This window comes from Dermochelys coriacea, chromosome 6 (genome assembly GCF_009764565.3).
Source record: "Dermochelys coriacea isolate rDerCor1 chromosome 6, rDerCor1.pri.v4, whole genome shotgun sequence".
NCBI classification, from domain to species: Eukaryota; Metazoa; Chordata; order Testudines; family Dermochelyidae; genus Dermochelys; species Dermochelys coriacea.
In genome coordinates this window covers 28,178,417-28,206,073 of record NC_050073.1, presented here as the reverse complement: position 1 = coordinate 28,206,073, position 27,657 = coordinate 28,178,417, and the positions used below count along the sequence as shown (strand labels likewise).

The window sequence follows — 27,657 nt, the reverse complement described above, 5'->3', positions numbered from 1 at the left end:
AAGGATGTGCCTACATTACAGCTGTGGGTGTAATATCCAGCTTGTGTACCCCGCTAGCTTGCTAAATATAGCAGTGGGACTCGACAGTCCCCCGATGGCAGGTCTTCTACTATCTACTACAGTGTAGATGTACCTTTGAGTTGCAGCAAAGGTCTTCCTATCATTTAGGTCCCACTATTTTTAGGTTAGATTATAATTCTTTTTTCTCCACAAAGTCTGAGAGAAATAGTTAACTCTATTTTAACTATTTGAGGAAAACATCATTAGCTGGTGTAAATCATTGGAGCTGCATTAATTTCGCTAGAGTTCTCCTAGCTGAGGATCTGGCCCAAAGATAAGTTTTAAAAAAAAATCACAGATTAAACATTTCTCAGATAGCTTGAACTTTTTATGGATACTTGTTCTCAGAAATGCCTAATATTTACTCTCATGGAAAATGGAGGCTTTTGCTACGTCTTCCGGCTGGGGGTTATATCTGGGCCTATATGGGCTACCTGCATCACAGATTACAGCATGGGGGAGTAAAGAGCAGCCTCTGCAAGACTGTTATACTCTTTCCTGCCCAGATTGCCAGGGAAGAAGGTGAGCTGAAATGGACATTGCCTTGATTTTAGTCACCCAATGTGTCAGCCTGCACAGGAGAGAAACTGATCTCTGCTGCATAAGGGGCTTGGGCAGATTACTTCTCCCCGTAGAACAAGGAGTGAACCAGGCACTGACCAGTGACTCGGAACAATTGGTAGTCTCTGCTCAGGAGAGTCCCAGGATAAGAAGGGCAGAAGTGCTCCTGCAGGCCAGGAAAGAGGCATACTGACTGGGCATACTGGACAGCAGCATCCAAGCTTTATACAGATAAAAGGGAGTGACTAAAGAGCGTATCGCTTTTTGGTAGATCCTGATGACATCTGTGTTGCTGTCACAGTGTTAGTGCAAAGCCAGAAACATACATAAATGCCAGAAAACTTTTGCCAAAGAAAGAGAGGCAAATAGGTTGGAATTAATTTCCCCCCAGTATTTTTAAGGGCCAGTCTTTGCCCAAACAAAACCCCTTTTAATAGTGGGTCTCTGAATACAGACAGATTATAGGATTGGGCCCTTTAGAATAATATACACATTTTTAAAATGTAAATGTGAAATTTTTCAGTTAATCCTTATTTTTGGTTAAAAAAAATCATTCGTTATAAATACATCATAGCAGTTTTTGGTTAGCTAGGTTTCCATAGTTTCTTTTACGATCACTGTCTGTTTTTTTCCTCTGGTGGTATTTTCTGGTTAGTTTCTAGCATAATTTTAGCTTTCTTTCCTTTTCTTGGTGTGATGCCTTTGGGACTTCCGTACTGCTGTTGCTGTAAATTCCTACAATAGTAATTTTTTTTCCACTAACAGCTCTCTTCCAAGGGAAAAACCACTACAGTGGAGCAGAAATCTCCTTCTTCTATACCTGGAAACATGAATAGGAAAATCAGTAAGTATTATTTCCCAGGTGGTTAGAAATTACCCGCGTAACCATACAGTTGGACAGTGTCTTTGTCTTCTGGATACATTGTAAATCTGCTGTTCTATGTAAAGTTGATGTTAGATAGTAGTTTTTAACCATTTGTTTCGCAGAATTTGTTCTGGAACCTCCAATGCCAAATAGGAAAATACAGAAGCAAGCATTATCTTCTTTGTCGCTGTGGGATAGAGCAGAAGTTGAAAGCAAATTACTGCTCCATCGCTTTCTAAGTGAATGTTTAAAATCAGAACCTTTAAAGGATTGACATGTTTACAATAAAAGATGAAATGTACAAAGAGTGGGAGCAACACAACACAGTACAAAAGTGTCTGTTCTCTTTTCTTTGTTCTTCTCGAATAAACAATTTAGTGTGGGTTTTAAGTTAATATCAGGGTGCTTTAAAAACATTTTTTTTACCAGTGCTCATTAGTAGTATAAGGACACTCCATCTACATAGGGAAAAAAATTCTTCTTTTAAGAAACTGAATGCTTTTTCATTGTTCTTAAGATCCAAGGGTTTGGGTCTGTGGTCTCCTATGCAAATTGGTGAGGATTTTTATCAAACCTTCCTCAGAAAAAAGGGGGGTAAGATTTGGGAGGATTTTGGGGGGAAAGACATTTCCAAACAAACTCTTTCCCAGTAACTGGTGTTAGACGTTTGGTGGTGGCAGCGAAAGTCCAAGGGCAAAAGGTAAAATAGTTTATACCTTGGGGAAGTTTTAACCTAAGCTGGTTAAAGTAAGTGTAGGAGGTTTTCATGCAGGTCCCCACATCTGTATTCTAGCGTTCAGAGTGGGGAAGGAACCTTGACAGGGGCCCACCACACAGATTCAGCAAATTGCATGATTGGGGGGCTAACAGTGGAAAGGGGAATTTCTGTTTCTCCTTAAGCATGGCAGGAATTTGCCAAGTCCCTAAAATGATCACTTATGAAACCTGTCAATCAAACATATAAAGAAGTAAGCTTCATGATTTAGAGTTCCAGTAAATAAAATATTTTTCCACCTTGCCTGTTTAGTAATAATAATAGTTAGCGCTGGTATTTTCTAGCACTTTACACCTTCAAAGCATTAAACAAACATTAACTACTGAGTATGGGCCTGATCCAAAGGTCACTGAAAGCAAAGAGAGTTTCTGCTGACTTCATTGAGTTTTAGACCAGACCAAAGTGCTGAAAGGCCAAATATTAAAAAAAGAAAAAATGGACCTAGCTCCAAAAAGAGCTTTCTATCTAGGATAATACTAACAGCTGAGAAGCATAGTTCTCACAGTTAAATGCCTTTTCTTAATGTGTATGTTCTTGGGAGTTACCAGGCTGTCTGTTACATTCTCTTCCCATTGTCACACTGTTTAAATTGCTGAAATTATACTTGTAGGTAAAGGAAGCGGCCAGCTTTCCCTCTCCCCCGCAAAGCCCCCCCCAGCTGTTTGTTTCTTCTCCTCCAAGTTGGATGGTCACAATACCAATGAAATAACAAATCTGCCTATTTCTAAATATACACATTTGTTGGATAATTTAATACATTAACTTTAAAACTCCGATAGCAGTTATTTGTAATAACATTTAAATGTATTTTACTGAGTTGGCTAGAGTCTCATAGAAAACAGAAATACTTTATAGGGTATTAAAAAGATAATGTTACCACAGAGTTCAGGTAATATTGTTTTAATAATCATGGCATAAATGTACATCATGATGTTTTATAGTATCACAGAAATTAGTGATAGAATAAATAATATCTGTTGACTGTGTTTTCTACCATCTTTATTCCGGCCTCACCTCTTCCCCCCCCTTTGCTCCTCTTCTGCCCCCCCCCCCACTGGGTTGGGAGGGACTTGCCTGCCGAGCCAGGGCTGGGAGCTGCAGCCCTGCAACACAGGTAGGAGGTGATCCCAGCTGAGTAGGGGCTGGTGCAGGTGATGACCCGGCACCTCCCCTGCCCTCAGTAACCAGACTTTTGGTTGTCCAGTCCCCTTTTCAACCAGATTTTTCTGGTCGAAAACCGGGCACCTGGCCACCCTATTAAAGAATCTATCACTGTCAGAGGGGAGGCAGCATAGTGGATAGATCATTGGACTGGGATTCAAGAGACCTGAATCCTTGCTCTACCATTAACCTGCTCTGTGACCTTGGATCTCACTTTACCTCTCTCTGCCTTTGTTCACCTTCCCACCCTGTGTCTACTTGTCTATTTAGGCCTCAATCATGCAAAAGCCTGAGAACTCACAATGCATAAAATTAAACAGATGCTTTGCGGAATCAGGGTCTTGGCAGAATTCGGGTCCTGACTTTAAACTCTTTGAAGAAGGGACAGTTTCTCATTACATGTTTATGCAACGTATGGTACAGGGGACCCAATCTTGGTTGGGGCCTCTAGGTGTTACCATAATACATATAATAAATGGATAGACTGCTCCCTTCTTGCTGCCTGAGAGCTTATGGTGCAGTTATCTTCCTCATGCACACGTGCCAATCAACAGAGCTAGTTGCTAGTGCACTGGGGGTTGGGAGAGAGGGGGGAAGAAGAGAAAGTTCAGAGACAGCAAGTTGCCTCCCATGCAGGGCTGTGCCGTACAAGCATGATTAATTTCTATATCCGGCATCTTCATGTTTCCTCCCCTCCCTCACTCCATTCTCTTATGGGCACTAGGGAAGTGGATGCTGTACTAGCAGCTCCACCATCCTTAGAAGTGGTCCAGCCTACACCTTTGATGGGTTAGTATTAGCCAGGAGGCTGGAGCCATGGCTGTATCCCCCACCCAGAGTGCGGCTGCCTCATGTGCACAGGTGCAAGCTCCTTGAACTGTCTCCTTATATCCATGAACACCGTGAAGAGCCAGACAGTATCTGACAGCCGAAAACGTATTAAACTTGAGTGGCTTTGAATCTTTATACACAGGAATTTAAGAGGTAAATTCCATGAGACCTATTGACTTTACAGTAGGGCAACATATCACTACATTTCCTTTAGAACATAAGATTGGGTGGCTTTTTTCTGTCAGATCATTTCAATCTGCATATCAAGTGGTTGCTTGTTTGCCATTCTGAGAAGTGCTTTCTGTGCATCTCTGTGCCTTTGAGAAACTCTCTGCACCCTTTTTGTTATGCCTGGAGAAGTGAAAGAGAATGTTTCCAATAATTCTATGGAGCCTGAGCTTTCATCTGCTCTTCTTAAATCCCTCAGAACCAGTTTTGGCTTAATACAATGTTTGCTGAGACAACCAGTCTGTAATACCACCAGAGGAATAAGTTTTCAGAGCTGCTAGTGATTGTGTTTGTTTTTCAGCTGACTATGAGCTCACGCAACTACAAGAAAAGCTGAGAGAGACTGAGGAGGCGATGGAAAAATTAATCAATAGAGCAGAACCTAATTGTGACAGGTATGTTTTATATTACAGGAATTTAAAGAACTCCTTTCTGTTTAGAATAGATAAATTAAACTTTCTCTTGGAAGAAAATCTTCTTTTTATCAAAATGTAAATCTCTTGTATATGTTAAAATAGTAATTATGTTTCTACTTCATAATGTTGACACAATATTTTGCTCTATTGCTCACATTTTTCTTTTCAAGTTCTATATTACATTATTTTTTGCAACATCAGTTTCCTTTAAGGGAAACACCCACACCCCATTGTACATACTATGTAATTTGGAAGATAAAGACAGATGTGTCTATATCGAACATGAAAATGTCTGAGGCCCAAAAGCAAAGCAAAAATAGTGAATTTTCTGAATATTACCCAAGATGACTACTTCATTTTCTGTTAGCTTCTAGTGTTCTGGATCTTTTTATAAAACAATAATGCGGTTATACTTTATATAGATGCCTTTTTGAATCTCTGTAAAATGTTTCCTTAGGGGCAAGGCTGCATATTAATCTGCCCCAGTAAGCAATTTCCACCAGATTAACTTGCAAACCCACTTGGTTAGTAAATAGGAAAAAAGAAAATTTGCTAAATTAGTGTTTTTACATTTGTTTTTTCTCTGATAATTTGCTCACTAATATTTGGTGTAAACTTTTTAACATATACACTGTTTAAAATTATTTTGAAATAATGATTGCATATTATTCCATAAAAAGCTGAATTATTAAAAAACACTCCAAGAAATATGATTTGTATTTGGCTGTAATATGAAAGTTGAATACAGTGAGATTTTGTTACAAATTTTACCAAATTACAAATAAATGGTATGGACCATTTTTAATCTGTTCCCATTTCCTTTTGAATTTAAATGTATACGCTTTACATTCAGAATGAAAAACCTTAGCACTGCTCTAATTTTGTTTCTAATTGTTTATATGTTATTTTTAAGGGCTTAATCCAATACCCAGTGAAGTCAGTGGGAGACCAGATTGAGATTTTGAAAACCTCCTAAACTAGAATTTTTGTTTGGGCCTGTCAAGGTTCCTTCTCCACTCTGAACTCTAGGGTACAGATGTGGGGACCTGCATGAAAACCTCCTACATTTATTTTTACCAGCTCAGATTAAAACTTCCCCAAGGTACAAATTATTTTACTTTTTGCCCTTGGACTTTCGCTGCCACCACCAAACGTCTAACACCAGCTACTGGGAAAGAGTTCGTTTGGAAATGTCTTTCCCCCCAAAATCGTCCCAAATCTTTACCCCCCTTTTTTCTGGGGAAGGTTTGATAAAAATCCTCACCAATTTGCATAGGTGACCACAGACCCAAACCCTTGGATCTTAAGAACAATGAAAAAAGCATTCAGTTTCTTAAAAGAAGAATTTTAATAGAGGAATAAGTAAAAAGAATCACCCCTGTAAAATCAGGATGGTAAATACCTTACAGGTAATTAGATTCAAAACATAGAGAATCCCTCTAGGCAAAACCTTAAGTTACAAAAAGACACAAAAACAGGAATATCCATTCTATTCAGCACAGCTTATTTTCTCAGCCATTTAAAGCAATCATAATCTAATGTATATCTAGCTAGATTACTTACTAAGTTCTAAGACTCCATTCCTGTTCTGTCCCCGGCAAAAGCATCACCCAGACAGAAGCAGACCCTTTGTTTCTCCCCCCCTCCAGATTTGAAAGTATCTTGTCTCCTCATTGGTCATTCTGGTCAGGTGCAAGCGAGGTTATCCAGCTTCTTAACCCTTTACAGGCGAAAGAGTTTTTCCTCTGGCCAGGAGGGATTTTAAAGGTGTTTACCCTTCCCTTTATATTTATGACAGGGCCTTTGTAAAAATAGGATTGATTTATAAAATCTGTTTCTGAATTCAAATTTTGATCTCCCTTGGTCCCATCTGCACAAATCTCTGGGTTGATCAGTAAAATGCAGTACTTCTTATAGGTCTGGCTTGATGTGAGTAATTAAACATGGGAGAGGCCTGATTTCTTGGAAGACAGGATTCGGGAAGTAACTAGGTTATCAGGCTGAAAATGGAAGGTTTGTGCTAAGTAAATGGGTCACTAAACTAGAAGACAGAATGTTTGAGCTAGCTAAGAAAAGAGGGGGAACACCCAGGAAACAATTTACTACAAACAAAATAACAATGGACAATAGAAGTCGGGAGCATAAAAATAAAGTAAAGATTAAAGTAAATCGTGGACAATGCAGGCTGTACAGGGATTGTTCACTCACAGAAACAGAAGACTTTTAAAGGAGTAAAAGGATATTTTTATAAGTATTAACAGAGAGGGAGGTAAAGAAAGATCTGGGAAGGAAGAGGTACAGGTACATGGCAATATAACAAAGTCTAAACCAAGAAACAGATGACATTTGTTACATAATATAGATTTGTCAATAGACACATCTGATTAAGGGCATCATGAATCATAAAGCTTTCAAACAATCTCAAAATTCTCAGTCTTTTCTCTTGAACAAATGTAATCCTTTCCCAGTTTGTGAATTCAGTCATGCTGTTATTACTTATTATAGCATCCAGTTAGGATCAGGGTTTTCTTAACATTCAGCTTATTTGCTGGTTTCCATTTCTTAGCATAGACCTCCTGGTCACTGCAAAAACTCCCTGCAGGAACTACTCATCTAGATTTCTCAGACCTATGCTGAGATTCTGCTGGTGGAAAATAAAGATTTCTGGGTGTGTAGGGCTATCTCTGTTGTTCTTCCAGGCTCTTACTAGAATGTCTTAATATGGGGACATGGCTGCAATATGTGCAAAATCTTTCCATATGCATTTCCTCCAAATATCTAAGCCATATATCATATTCCTATTTTCATCATTCTGTTCAATGTACAGTATATCTTGAAATAATTTTTTTTGCTAAATTTCTATTCAAGAGATGTTTTATTCATATAACTGTTATTTGGTACCTAAATGACCAGCACATGTTAATCCACAAAAATACTACACAAGTATCCTTGAATCTATCTTTAATTCTCAGAAAGAACGGTTTAAAACACTCATTTACTCACCCTCTTGTGCCTCACCAAGAGGTTTAGCAGCACATGCAGTATATTGTGCAAAAACTTAAAGTGAAGTTTAACTCTGAAAAGTGATTTTCATATCAAATTTGCTCAAGTTACAATTAAAAAAGATTTTCGTCCTACAAACTCAGCCTGGGATCTGAAGGTCAAGTTAAGGTCTTTCAGGCTACCACATCATAACCAGTAGGAAAGCTTTTATAGGTCAAATGCTGCCCCCAGTCACACCTGTGCAACCCCACTGGCCTCATGTTATATCCCTCAAAAAAAAAACCTGTTGGTTTCAATGGGGTTGTACAAGTATAACTGGAGATAATTTGCATACATTGAACTGGTGGCCCTACAATTGGAACTTAGTTAAAAATTCTGTTGATGCACAAACGAGCAAAGAATCCACCTGTCTTTCCTAAAGCAGTGTAGCTGTGTGGGAATGAGTATAGCAAACAATAAAATCTTCAAAAAGAAAAGGAGTACTTGTGGCACCTTAGAGACTAACAAATTTATTTGAGCATAAGCTTTTGTGAGCTACAGCTCACTTCATCGGATGCTGTAGCTCATGAAAGCTTATGCTCAAATAAATTTGTTAGCTCTAAGGTGCCCCAAGTACTCCTTTTCTTTTTGCGAATACGCTACTCTGAAACCTAATAAAATCTTCCTTTTGCACTGGAGGAAACAGGTCTGACTGACACAGGGAGCAGCTGTGCAGGATAAGAAACTGTATTTGCGAGTTACTTTTCATAGTAGAACTGCATTTTCATTTGACATAGTTTTTCAGTTTAAATTTGCTTTAGTCTTAGGTAGTTTTGTTTCTTCTTTTGTTTAATTATAGTTAGCAAAGAGAATGTAAAAAATGGTATGTTGTCCTTCAGCATATCTGCTCCAATGGGCTCGCTTTTCAGTCTTGGATGTCTGACTCTAACAACTAGTGGCTCCACTCAGGTGGGCTCTAAGATGCCCAAATATATACTTGATACACCTGTATGCTAAGTGATGTCTTGAGTTTCCCTAACACTTACATTTGGGCTCTCATTTCGGAACCCAGCTTTCAAACTTAGGACTCAGAGAGCTGGAGAGCTTATCTGTTTATTGACAACAACTGGCTAATTTTCTCTCAACAGTGCAGAGTCAGTGCAACTAAAGAGCTGGATTTTATTCTGGCTTGTGCATCAATGAAATTGTCAGCTAATGTTCAGCTGCAAAATCTTTATTTCTGATTATTAGGTAGGAGATAGAAATGACCCAACTTCATTCTGAGGTACAAAGTCATGTTGACAGAGATGGCAATTAGAAAAACCATCTTTTTACCATAAACTGCTGTGGAAATTGAGAGGGAATAAATATAGAACTCCATGGAGCCATTTTTACAGTCTCTCTTCAGTCCATAGCTGTGCTTTAATGGTGCTATTTTAAGAGGATGTAGACCAAAAGCTCCGATTACGGATTTTCATAGTAATCATAATAGCGCCTTAGGAACTGTTATGATCTCAGTGTAAGTATGTAAAAACATTGCTGTACTTGCCAATGAGTATTTTGGGATTCCACAATGCAGCATGTGCTTCATTGACATGATAAATTGTAATCGCTCTTTTGGAGCTAAAAGCATGCGCAGCAAAAATGAGCAACTGCCACTCTCTGAAATGATCTGAAATACCAGTACAAACAGTCTGCCTCCTTCTCTTATGCAGTGTCCAGGCATTCAGTGTATCCTGGGTGAAAGTCTCGCTGGACCGAAGACCATCACATAGCTTATGCAGCATTTAAGTTTCATTTAAGTCCTAGTTTGAGGGCTTTGATGGGATGTAAATAGTGCATAGGACTTGTGCTGCCCCTCTGCATAGTGGTGAATTTCATTGTCTGAGCAAGACATTTAAAGCCACACTATAGAGCCTTATTCAAGAGTTTCAAATACAGTTAGCACAGAGTGCTGAACCCCTCTTAAGAGACTTTTCCTTGTGCTAGGACCCTACCTCAGCACAGATTCATGTAGGCTGTCAGTGGCTGGTGCTGTCTCAAGGTGATATTTATTCAGTTTACATATTTTTTGTCTCTGGAAAGGGGGGATTGGGCTGGCAGTTCTATTTCATCCACAGCCCAGGGTACACAACTGACATAGTATGATACGTATAGTCTAATTAATCTCAAATATATGTCTTCAGATTTCACAACTGCACGCTTCAGATATTTATCACTTGTGATCTCAGACCCAGACCAATTTTATGGAACGAATTCTGCCATCAGAGTTCAATGAAACCCAGAGGTGGAATTTTGCCCTATCTGATGTATAGCATGATGGGGTAATTTTATCAAACAAGACTTGTCAAGTCCATAAAGACTTGTCCTTTGGAAGTTTCCTACTGTCTGTCAGAACGGCTGCCGATTGTTGGTTAACATAACTGGAGCTAATAAAGTTCCAGTTCCATTGCTAAAATCCAAGTAAAAATGAGAAAGTAGCACGATCATAAAATCCATCAGCTCTGTAAATAGCCCATTTTCTAGTGTCAGACTGCATAGAGAATTTCAACTATTGTAGGAATTTGAGTGACATACAGGTGTTTTCTGCCAGTAAGAGTGTGTACACAAGGTGGGGGATGTGCGGTGACAGTGAAGAAAAAATACAGCATGTTGTCAAGCATCCATTTGGCCCATATTTGGAAGCTCTCAATTGATGCTCGCAGTTCTCATATTTCCCAGAGCAGATATACCAGAGTGAAAGTTGTGTGCAGAGCAAGGAAGCCACGGAGAGAGCCCTGCATCCCCAACTGTGTGCTGGTTTCAGGCGCTGTGCCCCTGTTAGGTTTGACATTCATCTTACAGGAATACTTAAAAACAATATCTTCTGTTACTCACATGGCCAAATTTTGATCTCCGTCACTGTGATGCTACCCAGAGGTACCCACAGTTGTGGGGCACCTTGCTACCACCTGCCCCATTGCGAGAGGGAGCCCTGTCTATGCCTGCTAGCTAGGGTCAACTGCCTAACTCTCTCAGTTACAGGCAAGACAAGCACTCCCCTCTCAGCCCATGCAGGCTTGCTGTCCTGTATGCAGGCTGGCATATAGAGTGCACACTCCAACCGCTAAGTCCAGTCTCCTGCTGCAGTGTCCAGCTCCTGTTCCACTGGACACTCTGAGTTACCAGGCCTGCTATTCCCAGAGGAACAGTACACCATAGCTTAACGCACAGCATTTAGAGTTGTTTATAGAAAAAATAAATGTAAGTTTATTTAACAATGAATAGAGAGTCATATGATAGCAAATAGAAATACTAGGGGGAAAAGGATAACACAGTAGAACCTCAGAGTTATGAACACCTCAGGAATGGAGGTTGTTCGTAACTCTGAAATGTTCGAAACTCTGAACAAAACGTTGTGGTTGTTCTTTCATAAGTTTACTACTAAATATTGACTTAACATAGCTTTGAAACTTTACTATGCAGAAGAAAAAGGCTGCTTTTAACCATCTTAATTTAAATGGAACAAGCACAGAAACAGTTTCCTTACCCTGTCAAATCTTTTTTTTAATTTTCCCTTTATTTTTTAGTAGTTTACATTTAACACATCACTGTACTGTATTTGCTTTTTTTTTTTTTTTTGAGTGTCTCTGCTGCTGCTGCCTGATTGCATACTTCAGGTTCCAAATGAGGTGTGTGGTTGACTGGTCAGTTCCTAACTCTGGTGTTTGTAACTGAGGTTCTACTGTATAGCAAATAAAATCATAACACACATTCTATAGCCTACGCTCAACTCACAAAATGCTCTCTTAGCGAATAAGGTACTGCTTACCCCCAAACTCTTTCTCACAGCGTTTTTCAGCTAGGATAGCCGAGAGCCTTCTTTCATGAAGCCAAGTCCTGTGGCAAATTGTTTTACATTGATGAAGGACAAGCAGGTGTTCATTTGCACCTCAGATGTACTTCCAAAAGTTCATTGTCTTTGCTCCAACACAGGATAAGCCCTGTTTTTTCCCCACAAATCTATTAACATTTTACTCAGACTGTAAATGGGCATCCATTGTGAACCATACAGTACTCAATTTGCATAAGCACCTCTTCCTCGCTGCCTAACAGGAGTGTGAGGTTCCCCTTTGGGTGACTTTCTTTAACTCTCAGACCTAGATAACATATCTTTGGTGAACTAGAATGTAGATTCCAGACCCAGAGATCCCTGGGATCTCCTGTGTAACTGAGAACAGCACCTGGCCCACGATCCCTAACCACTCCGACAGTTTTACCAGAGGCCCAATTCTAATTTCACACTGCTTTTGTGCTAGCATAACTCCATTGACTTCAGTGGAGTGATTCCTGCCTTACACCAGCACAAATTATATCATAATCACGCCAAATTTTTTAAAATCACAGCTATGCTGTATGTTTATCTGTTTTTAGAAAGACAGTAACAAAAATAGTTTGCTCAGACCAACTGCTTCTCTGTTCATGGCATTTAATCAGCATGGGAGAAACTGACGACAGAAACAATGAATCACTTGGTTTCAACCAATGGGTGGGCATATGAAAAGCCTGCTGCCTGAATATTTTTTTCCCCTGACCAGCCTGAGATTACTGTACAATGAGCAGTTATAGCAAAGAGCTTGTATTCACTGGACAATAAAATATATCAATAAATGATGTGAAATGATATGCCAGTAGAAACTATACCTTTGACTTAATCCTAAAATAACCTCATTTCTCTCACCCCAAATCCAGATGCCACCATTAAGGTTAAACGCAAAAACACCCTAATTTTTCATCTCTCCCTCCTGCCCAATGGAGCTATCCTACCTGTGCCGTTTGATGATGACATTATGTTGCTGGCCAACTGGCTTAATGATGGCTGTCAGGTCAAATAAAATACTTTAACTGGGCAATGAGAACTCAATACTGTCAAAGCAACAATTAAGGAGCTTCTTGAGCAGCTGCCCACACTGTCAGTGAGGAGTCGTCATGGAATGCTACACACACTGTGTCATATGTCATTTGAAGTGTAGATCCTGAATGAATCAACATGACAGGACATGCATTTTCCTGTAGTTTCTCACTCAAGGATCTACCAAGTCTTATTCATCTTTTAAAAAATAGCCTTTAGAGTTACCATGCTGCATTCTCCACCACCCATGCAGCTTCATAACTTTAGTTTGCATATGGCATTCTCCTGTCCCTCTTGCTTGTTGTGATCATCCTATTGTACACAAATATTAAATACTGATAATATTGCCATCCAGACTCCTTCAGGAGTGGTGTTTGATGTTTTTTAGCAGGGCCCAAAATGTTACAACAGACCAGGAAAAGAGATTACTCCAGCAGCTCCGAGAGATCACTAGGGTCATGAAGGAAGGTAAACTCATAGATGGCATCTCCCCAGAGAAGGAAGCTGAAGAAGCTCCTTATATGGCAGACTGGGAAGGTAAATGCGATCTTTTATTTCTTCTTTACTGTCATCTGAACAAAGTCATTTTACCAGAAATGGAATATTCCCCACCCCCCGCCCGATGCAAACAGATTCCTGCACAGTTACTTCATTTCTTTTAAGAAAGGTGGCCTCCAAGACTTTACAAGAAGGATTCGTTTTCCAATTATATTAATGAGCAAATGGATTTTGAACTATCCAGCATTTCACATTGCCTGGATAACACAGTATCTGCTGCCAGAATTGGCAGATGAGCTTCAGTACACGCCAGTTGATACTTTGTTCTGGCTGACATAGATTTATTTCTGTGCTTTTCTTAATTTGGCCAGGTTTTATTTTTTTCAGTGTAATACCACAGAAATAAGAACCAATATATTTTGCCTTATTTACTTAATATTGGTTTTGTTTCTTTGCTTGCTTTAATATTGTAAAGATAATTGGAGAACTTAACTCTGGGAGTTCTGTCTTTCTAAAATTCTGCTTTTTAAACTCATTCTGATTTCTCCTTGTTGTGTTGTGTGATGGTGTTGTTGAATTCTAAAGGCTTTTTTTTTATTGTAGCCTTAATTTTTTGCCCTTTAGGAAGCTTTCAGACTTGTCCAGAACATAAATGGTAGCCTCAAGTTCTGCTTTCTTAGTCCAAAAAGAAAAGGAGTACTTGATGCATCTGATGAAGTGAGCTGTAGCTCATGAAAGCTTATGCTCAAATAAATTAATTAGTCTCTAAGGTGCCACAAGTCCTCCTGTTCTTTTTGCGAATACAGACTAACACGGCTGCTACTCTGAAACCTTTCTTAGTCCAGTTCTTGATGCTTTTTTAAAAAATGAAATAAACAAAAGCATTCGGTTTTATCTAGTTATCCAACATTGTAAAGGACGTTGTTTAATTCTAGATCCGAGGTCTTCAAAACATGTCTTAGAGAGGCACTGAGATATTCAGAAATGTATTTACTTAAAGATCTATGGCAAGGTTTTCAAAATATCGTCACCTAGCAGCTCTCATAGCTCTCAATCTAGCCCCAGTGGTGGGTGTGGAGTGCTTTTGAAAATCTGTTTGACCCCATGGTAGTCAATGGGAGTTTTGCCATTGGCTTCAAAGGGGCCAGGCTTTCACCCCAGCCCCTACAAGTTTGGGAGGGTATTAATTTGAATTAGCTGTACTTTAGGGAGCCTCAGCAGAGTAAAAGCGAAGTATTGCTCTCATAAGACTTTAACATTCTTATGATAAGCTCTAAATTCCATGACCAGATTTGTCAGCGTGGTTGTTGTATCTGGATGGTCTATTTTAAAATTGGATTTAATATTTTAAGGTTCATGTCACTTTTGTTCCTAAGGTTATCCAGAAGAGACCTATCCTGTCTATGATAATTCTGATTGCTTCAAGCATAGACAGGACACAATCCTTGTGGATTACCCTGATCTGAACGAGCCCTCTGCTGAAGAGATAGCTGAAAGAATGGAGGTTATGGAAGATGAGGATTATTTGTGTAGTGAAACTCTACTGTCTGCTCTCACTACAGAGTGTGAAAGCCATGATATAGGACAGAAAAAGGACCAGCATATCAGCTTCAGTGACCAAGGTGGTGTACTCCATCACAGCCATAACTTTGAGAAGTGCTACTGTTGCCACTATGAAGAGGATGATCCTGCTGTCATCGCAGAGAATGCTGGGTTCCATGCTGACAGCTGCAGTGAGGCTGAAGACACAGCCAAAGATGATCTCTCCATGGATTCTGACAATGAAAATGCAGGACTGAAAAGCCAAAAAGCCAATGATACGGATGCAGTAGGCATGCTGAGAAAGCGAAACACAAAGGGACTTGAGTAATGGGGACCATCATGTGTGGCTATAGCAAGAGTCCTCAAACTCTCACACCTGTGCTCTTTGTTCTTGACCCACATTTATCTTCTCCATTTCCAGCTCTTGGCCATGATCACACCATCACCACCACCACCTGAACTGGAAGCTAATGGCCCTCTTTAAATTACTCCATTATTACCTCCAGCACATGCTTGCTAGAGACTGCTATGAACAGGAACAGAAGATTATTTTGTTCCAATATCCACACTCTGTCTTTACTTAATCCTGTGTGATTACTGCCTCTGAATAACCACCTCTTCCTCTGAAATGTTAGCTGCACTGTAGTGTCCTGCCTTGCCAGTATTAGGAATGGACTTTCTGCCCTGCTGCCTTTGACAGCTATCAGTTATGAAAACAAGACCATTTGCATCAGATTATTTAGGAAGATGGAGAGGAATGTGTTAAGTTTCATAGCTTCTCTTTTGTGCTGAAGCAGATGGTAAGTGTCTCCTAACCTAACCAGCAAGGCAATCTGCAGGGACAACACGAATGACCAACTCCTTTTTCAACCACATTGCTGTCACAGTAATTAATTAATATATATGACACAACAGGATATGCATTCCTTGACCATAGGGGCACTCTGGGCCAAGTACCTGCATGCACTTTCAGAAGTGAAACAGTGTCTCAGGGCTGCACGTGCTCACATGCCTTTATCATGTGGCTCCTTAATTTAAACCTCTCACAAAGTGTCCACTAAGGTTTACATTGCACGTTATTTATGATAGCATCTTACTGTGAAAATAGTCCATAGAAGGGAAAAATCATAGTGAAAACATGGTAAACTCTTTTCTTCTTCTATTTAGAATATATTTATTTTTACTTTATTTTTAAATGCATCCATTGTAAAGAGTTGTGGTCTCTTTAGGACTCCATCTTGCTCCAGCTATGCCTTGAATAGTTTGATTACTTTCTGAGTATGTGTCCCAGCAACATTTAGCACAGGCCCCACGCAACGGAGAGGCTGAAGGGAAGGTGGCTCTTAGCCTGCTCCAAGTTATGGTGGGGGCAAGGGTTGCTTAACTTACAGCGGCACTAGAGCTCCCGCTAGGCCCCATTCACCTGGGTGGAGATGGCGAGCACACAAGGCACGCCAGACATGCCCACGCCTGGCCCCTGCACAGCCGCAAGCACCTCCCCCTACATCAGGAGTGGGTCGCATAGAGCCAGTCACTTGGAACATGTGGACACCCCTTCACCAAAGGGTTCCAATGGAGCAGCTTTGTGCGGCTACTGAAGGTTTTTTGTTTTTTTCTCACCTCTATTTAATGAAGCGTTAAGCTGGAACAGTAACGGCAGGTGCTGTCCAGTACCAGACCAGAAGTTGTTTCATGCATGCTGCCCGATAATACTGTCATGTGCTTGCAAACAAATGCTCTAATAAGCTGCTTGGTCTCTTGCTTGCCTATATGCCCAGCTGCTGAAAAGGGCACTGTTTTCAGTGGCAAGACATTATGCCACTTCATTTAGGGAATATGCTCCCGCCCTTTACAAGTGGCATTTCTTCTCCATGTAGCTCCAGCATCCGTGCTTGTAAAATACTTTATTAGCTGTACTAACAGTTGTGTGAAAAGCAAATACTCCAGGGGAGGGAAAGGCAGTCAGGGGACTGTGGACACTTCTGGCTGTCAACATAAATCTTCATATATTACTCCTAGGGGACTTCTGCACCACTGCATGCTTTTTTTTTCCTACCCACCAAAAATAACTTTTGCCCACCAGGGGGCACTGTGGCACTAGAACCGAGCAGCCACCCCCAGCCAGCCCCAGCTACTATAGGGAAGAGAAGGAACCTGCCTTCTTTCCAGTGCCAGTCAGGAGACAGGGAATCAGATAACATGGGGTTGCTGGGGCGGCGTGGGGGGGCCATAGATGGGTTCATAAGGGCTAGTGGGGGAGGACAGCTTGTGGCAGGGCTGAATGAGCGTGGAGGCGGAGGGCCACAGTGTGGTGGAGTAGGGTTGCAAACTTTCTAGTCACACAAAACCGCCTCTGCACCAAGACCCTGACCCCCACCCCACTCACTCAAGTCCCCGCCCACTGACGCTCGCTCTCCCTGACCCTCACTCGCTCATTTTCACTGGGCTGGGGCACAGAATGGGGTGCGGGCACTGGCTGGGGGGTGCAGGCTCTGGGTTGGGGCTGAGGGGTTTGGAGTGTGGGAAGGGGCTCTGAGGTGCGGCAATAGGTTGGGGTGTGGGAAGGGGTACAGACAAATGAGGGGTTCAGGGTACAGGAAGGGGCTCCAGGTTGGGGACCAAGTGGTTCAGCGTGCGGGAGGGGTTCTGAGCTGAGACCAGAGGTTGGGGTGTGGGAAGGGGTATGGGCTCCAGGGTAGGGCCAGAAATGAGGGGTTCAGAGGGCAGTGGGGTTCATAAAGGTATTTGGGTGTGGGAGCGGGCTCAACGATGGGGGTGCAGGCTCCAGGACTGAGTTTGGGTGCGGGAGGGGGCTCCAGGCTGGGGCAGGAGGTTGGGGTGCAGTGGAGTGAGGGTTCTGGGTTGGGCCAGCCTGCAAGAGAGGACTAGGGCTGGGGCTGAGGGGTTTGGAGTGCAGGAGGGACACATGGAAGGTGTGCAGGGCCATATGGGAAAAGGGGGGTGGCTGAGTGGGGGCACAGACACACATGTGGGGAGGGGGTGTAGACACACATAGAGAAGGGGAATGGCTGAAGAGGTGCTGGGACACCTGGGGATTGGGTGTCTGAGTGGGGGTGGAGGGACATATGGGGACAGAGACAGATGGGCCTGACTGAATGGGAAAGGCTAAGAGTGAGGCAGGAGTTGCATGGGCGAAGCTCCCTAACAAATCACTCTCTGCTCCCTAAAAAAACCCTGTTTCATATTTTTCCTACTCATACCAACAACCCTCCAAGTTCAGAGCCAGGCTCCTTCCCAGCAATTACTTCCCCCTCCTTCAGGTCCTCTCTAAGTCCCCTCAGCCTTTGCACTGTTTCTGAGGGGTACAGGCAACAGTTCTGTAGTGTAGTTTATGTTAATTATTACTCAGAGTTCTGTATCAATATGTCTTGTAACGAATCTATTTGTCTAAAAAACGTTTCCTGAATCTTTTTTGTTGTCTGTATTGTCACAGACACAGTTGCTGACAGGTATTTAAATGACCAAAATAATGAAAACTGGTGTGATTATATTGTTATTTTTGACAAATAAAATACACACAATTTTAAAATATTGGGTGAAGAATTTTTAATTTTTTGGCACAGAATTCCCCCAGGAGTAATGGATTTGACTAAACAGGATTATCACCCACAGTCATTGTTTTGTAGACTTGATGTAGCACATGGTGCATTTTAATCTGCTTCAGGAGCCCAAATGGTATCATGACAAACAAAGAGAGCATCTGGGTTCCTGAATGCAAATAAGATTTTATAGCAGGTCATGGAAACTAGGGTTTAGGAAATTCTAATGTCTGAAAAGGTGTGCTTCTAGCATTCAGTGTCCTACTGTTTATAAATACATGTCTGTGAAATTAAAAAGGTTTTTGTTTTTATTTGCTTTTTGATTGCTGTTTGCTATACATCTCAAAACAAATGTAAATTGAGTGAAAGCGCCACATGCATCTTTAGAGTTAACTCTTTTTAATAACATTTGATACTAAAATGCAGGACATTCTTTGGAATAGCAAAGTCAATTCAGATCCATGCAATAACCAAAGGCATAATCTGAAAGAAAGTACTAAAGAACGAACAATTTTGATGCCCACTTTACTGAGGACTGGTAAAGACACCCTTAATAATTCATTAGCATCTGAAACATGTGCCAATAAAATCTTTGTACCATGCTACTATATGATGTATGTGTACTTGGGTATTTGTACAGCAAAATTATCAGAGGGTTTGTTTTTTTTTTTCATTTAAGACACATTGGTACTATTTTCATATCCAGTTCTCTATAAAGCCTGGCCTAACAGCAGACCTCAAAGGAAATGAAATAACTGATGAAATATAGAAATCTCTTTAAAACAATATTTCAGAACTTAATTGAGTTGGCCCAATGCCCAACCAAGGCAATAGTGAATCCCTGGCCAGTAACACATTTGTGGTCTGATAACTTGGGCTCTACCATGGCTAAAAACAAAAGCTACTTGTGGAAAGGGGAGAGGTTTCTCACTTTCTAAATATTCCTAGCCCTAACAGGTCATGAAATACTAGACTTTAAACCTGTCTTGGTCCAGGACTGATCATCACAGATGAATGTAGATGTGAGAGGAAATACCAAATGTCAAGGGATAGAAGAAAAACAACTGTCAGATTGTTTAATTTATTTTCTTCATAGAGTTGACAGATGGCTGAAAATGCTTAAAGCATTAGTAGTAGCACTAGCAGAGATGGATGACTAGCCATGATAAATGCAATTTATCACAAGGTTTGGTCTATTTTGAGCTGCAGTTTCACTGGTATAGAAATACAGGGAATGAAGGGAGTAATGCTGATGTTGCTTAATAGAGAGTTCTTGAGAATCTGTGGGTTCTGCTTTAGATCCAAACACAGATCTTTTTCTTTTCGACATTGCCCTGCCAAGTTGTTGTTGCTGAAACAAGATTAGGTAACTGCTCAGAACTGCTATACAAATACAAAGTCAATGATTAAGGCTAACATATGCTAAGAGGCTAATTGAGAAGTTATTAGCAGATGAGTAACCAACATAGGGCTATATGGGGGACAGTTAATTTTCAGATAAAGGTAATTCAGATAACTGGAATTATACTGTACTTGTACATATATAGACTTTATTTAAATTAAATGTATTTAAGGGGATGCAATTTTCTGTATAGGTGCCAGGTTGACTGTCTTGGAAAGTGAAGTCCGTTTTAGGTACCAAACAGATAGAGTTAAAGATTATGCCAGAGAGAAGCTGGAAAAGTCAGCACATAAAGAACTGATGGGAGTGATCTATTCCATATAATGGGAAATAACACAAGTATTATGGCTTGGATAGTATGCGAGTGTGGACAGATAATGAAGTGCCTAAAGGGCACCATATTTTCACACTGAGTGTGACATAGCAAGGAATCACATAAACAATACATGAAGTTTAATAACTACATAAAGGCTGCATTCACTCCTTGCTCTTTGTGCAAACCTCCCTTTGACATCAATGGAAAGTTTGTTGTGGACAGTAGGGAGTATACAGTCCTGAATTGATAGTCCAGCCCCAGACTGTAGTTAAATATGGAATCTCTCTCCTCTGAATTAGTTTGATAGCCTGCCTACCACAGGCAGGTCTTGAACTGAATAATATGCTTCTACCTCAACTAACTTATTTTTGTTTACATTAATTTATCTTGTTTCCTCTTCGAGATAATTATATATTTATATAAGCATCGAAAAATAGGGTCTTATAATGGAAAGCATTGGGCAGCCTTAATTATTGGCATCGCTACCAGTACTGCCTCTAATTCCTAGTAGGGACAGCTACACATTTTGGAGACATGCTTATCTGGATCCAGATCAGAACTTCATAGATTGAGTGCTGACCTCTATAATTGGCCAAGTCAAAATCCCAGATCCAGATCCCCTCAAACTTGGGATTGTGATAAAACTGTGCTAGCTCTGGCACAGTGCAGGCACAATCACGGTCATTTCCCAATGCTATGGGGTTCACTAAAGCGTGCATCACTGTACTGATATACAAGCGGCTGCGTTATATATCGTCATATATTTAAAGCAATACACATGTGCTTTAAATACATGCCAGCCATTTAAAGCATACACATCTTGTTAAAAATAAACTAAGTAGCGAGCGCCTTGCTTAAATGAAACCTTTTGTTCCAATAAAATTATATATACCCCCATACACTTAACGATTTCTGGTATTTTGTTTACCACTGCTGACAATTACAGGCATAACAAGCAGACTACAAAATGAAGTCTGGACTACCAGATCAGTGCTGGATACACAGAATGCTAAAAATGGAACTAATGAGGTGACGTTTGGGTAGCAGTTAAACACTCAAGTAATCTTCCATCTGCATCATTGACACCAATTAAGTCCCATTTGTTAGGGTTTTTCTTTTTCAATTTAATGGCATGTTGTAAAAAGTACAACATAAGATTAGGCTCTAGGACGCAGCACAATATGATTCTCTGATAAGAACTACTTTACCCAAACAAGACAATCAATCCTTTTCGACTGCCCTCATCACTCTCAGTTTGACAGCAAGCAAGACACCAGGTAAGATTTTTTAAATGGTTCGTTTCTATTTCTGTTATTTCAGCACTGACACATTTTAAGTTGCATATACACAGCAGCAAATCACAGACAAATACCATAGCTGTGGTATCAGCAAAGACCAAAACTTTTATTTAATGCTTAAGAAATTAGAACTGGGGAAGACGAGCATTGGCAATCAGCTAAACCTTGCTTTAGCAATTACAACGAGGAGTCCTTGTGGCACCTTAGAGACAAACAAATTTATTTCGGCATAAGCTTTCGTAGGCTAAAACCCACTTCATCAGATGCATGAAGTGGAAAATACAGTAGGGAGGTATAAATACACAGCATATGAAAAGATGGGAGTTCAACAACAAAAACGTCTTCAAAATCAGACTCCAACGAGAAACTGCAGAAACTGGAATTAATTTGCAAACTGGACACCATCAAATTAGGCCAGAATAAAGACTAGGAGTGGATGGGTCACTACAGAAACTAATTTCCCCCTGCTGATACTCACCCCTTCTTGTCAACTGTTTGAAATGGGCCACTTTATTTACATTGGCCTCATTAGCACTATAAAAGTGATGTCTACTGTTGAGAATAGCCCACTTCCACCTTAATTGGCTCGTTAGCACTGACCCCCCCCCACTTGGTAAGGCAACTCCCATCTTTTCATATTCTATGTATTTATACCTCCCTACTGTATTTTCCACTCCATGCATCTGATGAAGTGGGTTTTAGCCCACAAAAGCTTATGCCCAAATAAATTTGTTCATCTCTAAGGTGTCAAAAGGACAACGCGTTGTTTTTGCTGATACAGACTAACATGGCTTCCTCTCTGAAAGCTTTAGCAATTGTTCCACTGCAGCATGCTTAGTGGTATATATATATGTGTGTGTGTGTGTGTGTGTGTGTGTGTGTGAGAGAGAGACACCCTGTAGTAATACTTATAAAGGGGTGTATCAGTATTTAGTTTATCTTCTACACCCAGAGTCTTTAGTCCCATTTCCCCATAAGTTCACTGACCTCTCTAGTGAGTTCAAAGTTTCTAGGGAGGCAAGCCCACCTATGCCCAACCCTCCCCATACTCAGTAACTTTTCCCCAAGGCAACTGCCTTTCCTCCTACCCCTTTCTGTTTTTCCTCCTTGGCATTCCTTCAGCCTGCCTCCGAGGCTTCATAGGTGTTACCGCCTCCTCCCTGGCTGATTTTGACTCCCGACACCTCCTGCTCTCAGCAGCCTCCAAGATGAGTGGTTACTTGGAGTCAGCTGCTTGGGGTTTTTTCTCTCCCCCCTCCCCATGTAGCATTTCACACTGCCACAAATGTAGTTAATGTAATATATTGTTCGTAGCGCTTTATTTGAGATTTTGTTGAATTTTATATTATAATTTTCCTATTTTATTTATTTTTTACAAAAGGTTCAACAAATGTAGGGTCAGCAGGCACCAAGCACTTCCACTCACCCCATGCCTGACCCTGAAGTTCCCATCACAGGCTGCATGGGCAGCCCTGATCCCATCTCTCTCCTGCCTGCACCAGTCTGCTTTCTGCAGAGGGCTGAAAGTGTGCGTCCCCTGGTCAGGAGAAACAGATCAGCATGCTCCTTGGGCTGATGGGCAGCAGACAGGAGAAAGCAGTCAGTCTAACCCCTCTGGATAGCAGCCAAGGTGGTCCCAATCAGACATGTAATAGAAAGGGCAATAGCGAATCAGGCCTCTTTCAGGCCTGAAATCTTCCCCATGGCCAGTTAGGACCTCTAGAGGTCATTTTCCCCTTCACCTGGGGAGAGGAGGGAGGAGCTTTTGCACCTTCTGCAAGAGTTTCAAGTCCTTGTGTTCACAGAGTAAGATATAGCTCAGTACAAACTTGTAGTGCTGCAAATGGCTACAGCTCCAGTGAAGTCAGTGAGCTTAGATCCAAGCTGAACTGGGCCCATTACAATTTACGAGGGTTGTATTTGTTTTAAACATGAAAATTCATTGAAAAACATGGTGGGGAGCCCATTCTGTTCATGCCTAACTAGTTCTCTAGCTACTACTGTGCAGATAGTTTCAGAAGAGAGTCCCAAGTTTTTTAAAAAACGATCATATTTGTTTGAAACAATTCAAGTTTAATTTTTCTGCAGATGTTTTGTATCGACAAACACTGAAATGTCTACAACATACGCAATGGAATTGTGAAAATACCAAATTAGTTCTTACATATACTGATAAATACATTTGCTCCCAAATACCAAAGAGTTTCTTTAAAAATTTACTTCAGAAAAGCACATTTTTGCAGATTTATCTAAAACTCCATATAGTTCGAAACAAAAGTAAGATGCCTGACCACTCAAAACTGGATAAGACAGTCTTGTGCAAATAGCCATATCACATTCTAGGCATTCTGAAAAAAGTATGACTGGTTAAATACTTGTTCTTAAGATTAACACAGAAACTTTTCCAATTCGGAACATTTCCCCTTTTTTGATCCTCATATTTAAAGGAAATCCAGACAGTAACATAGTCAAATTTTACTGCATAATCATTGGTTTGTTTTTGGAAAGGCACAGGGATGAATTAAAAAATGTTTACTGTGGGAAAAGAATCTTTAGTAAACTTTGTATGTTCCCTTTATAGGAACAACAAAAACAAAATGAACATATAGCATCTACAATTCTACTTTCTTGAAGTTTAAGTAAACAGAAATCAGAAACAAAGATTAATCTTCCTTAACAGAGCCAAATAACCCCCAACAAATCCTAAAAAGGTTAGTTACCACCTAATACCCTACACCAGATGCTTCAGTTTGTCATTAGCTGGATCACAATAGTGCTTGGAAGAATTATTTTAAGGGGTCAACATAAACTTGGACTTTTGGAAAATGAATAATTGCAAAAACATCCACTTTCTGAGATCCGGCTTTAATAAGCATCTCCTGGATTCAAAAAAATCCTTTAATAAAATTATAATTTTCTGTTCCCCTATTCATGTTTATAAGAATCTATTCAACAAGGGAGAAATGAGAGGCGCACAGATGAACCACTACACCTGCACAGAGCCCTCCCACAAAGTCAGTGCAGGATCAATGCAAGACTGGGGCCTTACTGATTGACTGGACACATCATTTCTATCATATGCACAAGCTAAACAAATTGAAAAAAAAATTTATAATTTTCTTTAAGTGATAGTTATCTCTCACGTTTCTTGCAGCGATCATCAGTACAAGATTATTGGACGGAAAAGTCATCTTCAATTGAAGGTGTCCCTTTATAGATACTTTGCACTGTTAGCATAAACAGTGGTGTAAACTTGTTTTAGGGTTAATCTTTGCAAAGAGTAGAAGTTAAGTGTGATTAATTAACTAATTAACACTTGCTGAAATTTCTTGTGAATTCATATAAAACATATTGGGCAATGTTGGAAAAACGAATAAAAAGTTACATAGGGCACGTATGTGTTCTTTTTTTATAATATGAATATAAAACAAAGGCGTGCACTTATTTTCCTGCCACTTTACCAAAATCTCATGAGTCTCTTTTGAAAGAAGTCCTTTGTTTAAATGTCATGTACACATCTTGTACTTTAAAGTGCCAACAAAATAAACTTAAAAGCCAAACATTTATTTTTTTCTCTTACAAGTTTTAGAATATGGAGCTAAAAGGCTTGTTAGTTTGTTACTGATATCCCTTATCGCTCAGGGAGCCTTCCTAGGTGATTTTGCAATTGCCCTACAAGTGAGATTATTAGATATTATTCTGCAAAGTATGGCTGTGTGACAGGTCTAGTTTCTCCAGCATGCACAACTTCTTACAATACATGTTTTATTATACATCACATTGGTTGCAATATAGGGTCTCATGATTTTAAGGCACATTCCATAGAACAGGCCCAATTCTGCACTGACATATTCTTGGTGTAACTCCTTTGACTTTAATCGGGTTTCATGGGATGTACTTCAAAGCTAAATTTGGTTTCTGATGGCCAATTTATTTTAAAGAATATTTATGCAAGTACCTGTAGTGCTTGATTTCTCTAGACAAGGAAAGAACTGGAAGGGTTAGGAACTGAATATAATTTCCAGTGTTATTTTATTAAGCAGAAGTTGGCTGGCCTGATTTAATTTAATTGCTGAGCAGCCTTTCATTTCCAGACACTTACACAAAGACAGCCTTAAAGGCTCCTGCATGGGAATAATATGGCCCCCAATTTAAAACAAAACAAAACAAAACACGATTTAAAAAAATTGTGCCAACATGGAAGATTTTGGTGAAGGAATTGGAAGAGTCCTAATTGGTAAATTGCATTATTATTTTCTAGTTTCTCACACATACCATGGAGAAATATAAGCCATTCAGCTATCATTAATTCATGGGGGGGGGGGGGGCAAGAGGAGACAAACTAGGACCTACATTATATTGGAGAGACCACAACACAATACAGAAACTTTTCTACAAAACCCCTGCCATGAAATATGGCCTCTGGACTGTTGAAGATTCCTAACTCCTCTGGTACTGACCATTTCACATACAGCATGTCCCTCTTACTCTATTTATTTTAATGGCCAGACCAATGAAAACTCCTGCCACGGCAGAAGCAGGGTTTATGGGATTAAATTATTTGAAGTTGGATTTTTGGTACGATTTTCAATTTCCTGGTGAGAAATCTTAGAACCGATGGAGTTGTGATTTCCTAATATTCAGTGTAAAAGTGAAAGAGGTTAGTATTATCAAAGTGAGCTGAAAACTGGGTACCTCCACCCAGAAATTAATCACCTGTACTTTAATCGTTAAAGCACAGATCTGGGACCAAGATCTCTGGAGTTCTAGTTCCAGTTTCCGTTAATGACTTGCTGTTTGCCCTAGTGTGAGTCATTTAACCTGTGAGCCTCAGATAGTCTAACAACAATAAGAGGACAATAATATTATCTCACCACTCTGGGGATGTTTTACTAGCTAACTTGTACAGTCCTTATGAACTGCTACATAGTGTTGTTATTTTTAGATGTTTGTTTAGGAGCTTTGATATTTATTGGCCTAATAACATAAACTGACCCTAAATATATGGAACACTATTGCAAGAAACATAACAAAAGGAAATTTTCAGTGAATGAGGAGTTTGATCAGATGAGTTTCCAAACCTGTCATGTAGTTAAAGATTTGCCAAAGTGATTCCTGGATATCAGGGTTCACATTTCTTGGAGTGCATCCCACTGTTAGTAATGGGACTGCCGGCAAGTAGGAGTTATCAGTCAGACAGGTGGTAAGCCCTTGTGATAAAGTCTATAAATCCCTTTTTCGGTTTCAATGAGACTTTTTTCCTAATGCCAACCACTAAGACTCCAAACTAGAGCCAGTCAAAAATGTGAGGGTAGACGGAGGTCCAGAAGAAATGTAGTGGAAATTGCATTCTTTTCTTCATGAAAATGTTGCATTTTTCTGATCTACTACTAACCCCTCTGCAGTTGGCATTGGACAATACCGATGTCCAGAACCAAGAAAGTGACAGCGCATCAAAATAATGAGCCTATATGGTGGAGAAAAATCAGAGGTTTGTCATAGTAACTCCACTAGGATAACCCTAAGACAGCTACTGACTACCATCCAAAATGCATCTCCACAGATTGGCAAAGAAAGCTGCTGGCAAAGGCAGCTACCTTGGTCCTACTGTGAGAGAGTGTATATATAGCTACACAGAAATCACAGCTTTATCTGGGACCTATCTTTTTCTTCGGGAACGCTTTAAGTAAGGCCACCCTCTGTGCTAGAAAAATAACCATGTTTAGAGACATCTGAGGCTAAACTATATTATAATAGGATTTCCTCTTTCTAGGGTGGACAGGAAATCCTTTGTATATTAGGGAACAGGCTTTTGGCCAATGTCAAGCCTTAGGATGTCTTCTATCCACTCCATACTGGGAGAAAACAATCCTCTTGTAAGGTGGGTAGGCCACGGCCATGTCTGACAAACATGTTTCAACTGTTACTTTTCTAAGGTAGATGGTTCCTAAAGCAGAACTATTAACAAAAATCCATTCACATTTCTTACATTTTGGGATATTCTGCATTACAAAAATGATTGGTCAAATGAAGGGATTTTCCCATGGCTCAAGGCCAAACATAGTATAAAGTGATAGTATCAGTATCTGAGACAGTGCAGAATAGCCTGAAGAATCAAATGGGACTAAGAAGATCATGCAGTTGTGCATTTGTTAGTAGTTAATACAGTGATTTTAGTAAGCGGTTTGGAGGGAAAGGTTCAAAAGTGCCTAAGGAAGTTAGGAGCCTAAATCCTATTGGTACTTTGGCTCCTGACTCCCTTAAGCCATTA

General features: G+C 40.2%; 1 protein-coding gene across 3 annotated transcripts in view; it reads left to right on the top strand.

The window, feature by feature from the left end:
- RIC3 (RIC3 acetylcholine receptor chaperone) overlaps nt 1-18,973 on the top strand; it is a 35,100-nt gene extending 16,127 nt beyond the window's left edge. The window contains exons 3-6 of one of the 3 annotated variants that reach the window (XM_038407832.2): nt 1,387-1,465; nt 4,783-4,876; nt 13,162-13,307; nt 14,645-18,973. In XM_038407832.2, the coding sequence (XP_038263760.1) occupies nt 1,387-1,465; nt 4,783-4,876; nt 13,162-13,307; nt 14,645-15,138 (813 nt within the window). In that variant the 3' untranslated portion in view covers nt 15,139-18,973. Of the gene's footprint in view, nt 1-1,386; nt 1,466-4,782; nt 4,877-13,158; nt 13,308-14,644 lie in introns of all 3 variants that reach the window. The other 2 variants (XM_038407831.2, XM_038407833.2) reach the window with 2 other exon arrangements.
- Nucleotides 18,974-27,657: the final 8,684 nt, after the last annotated feature.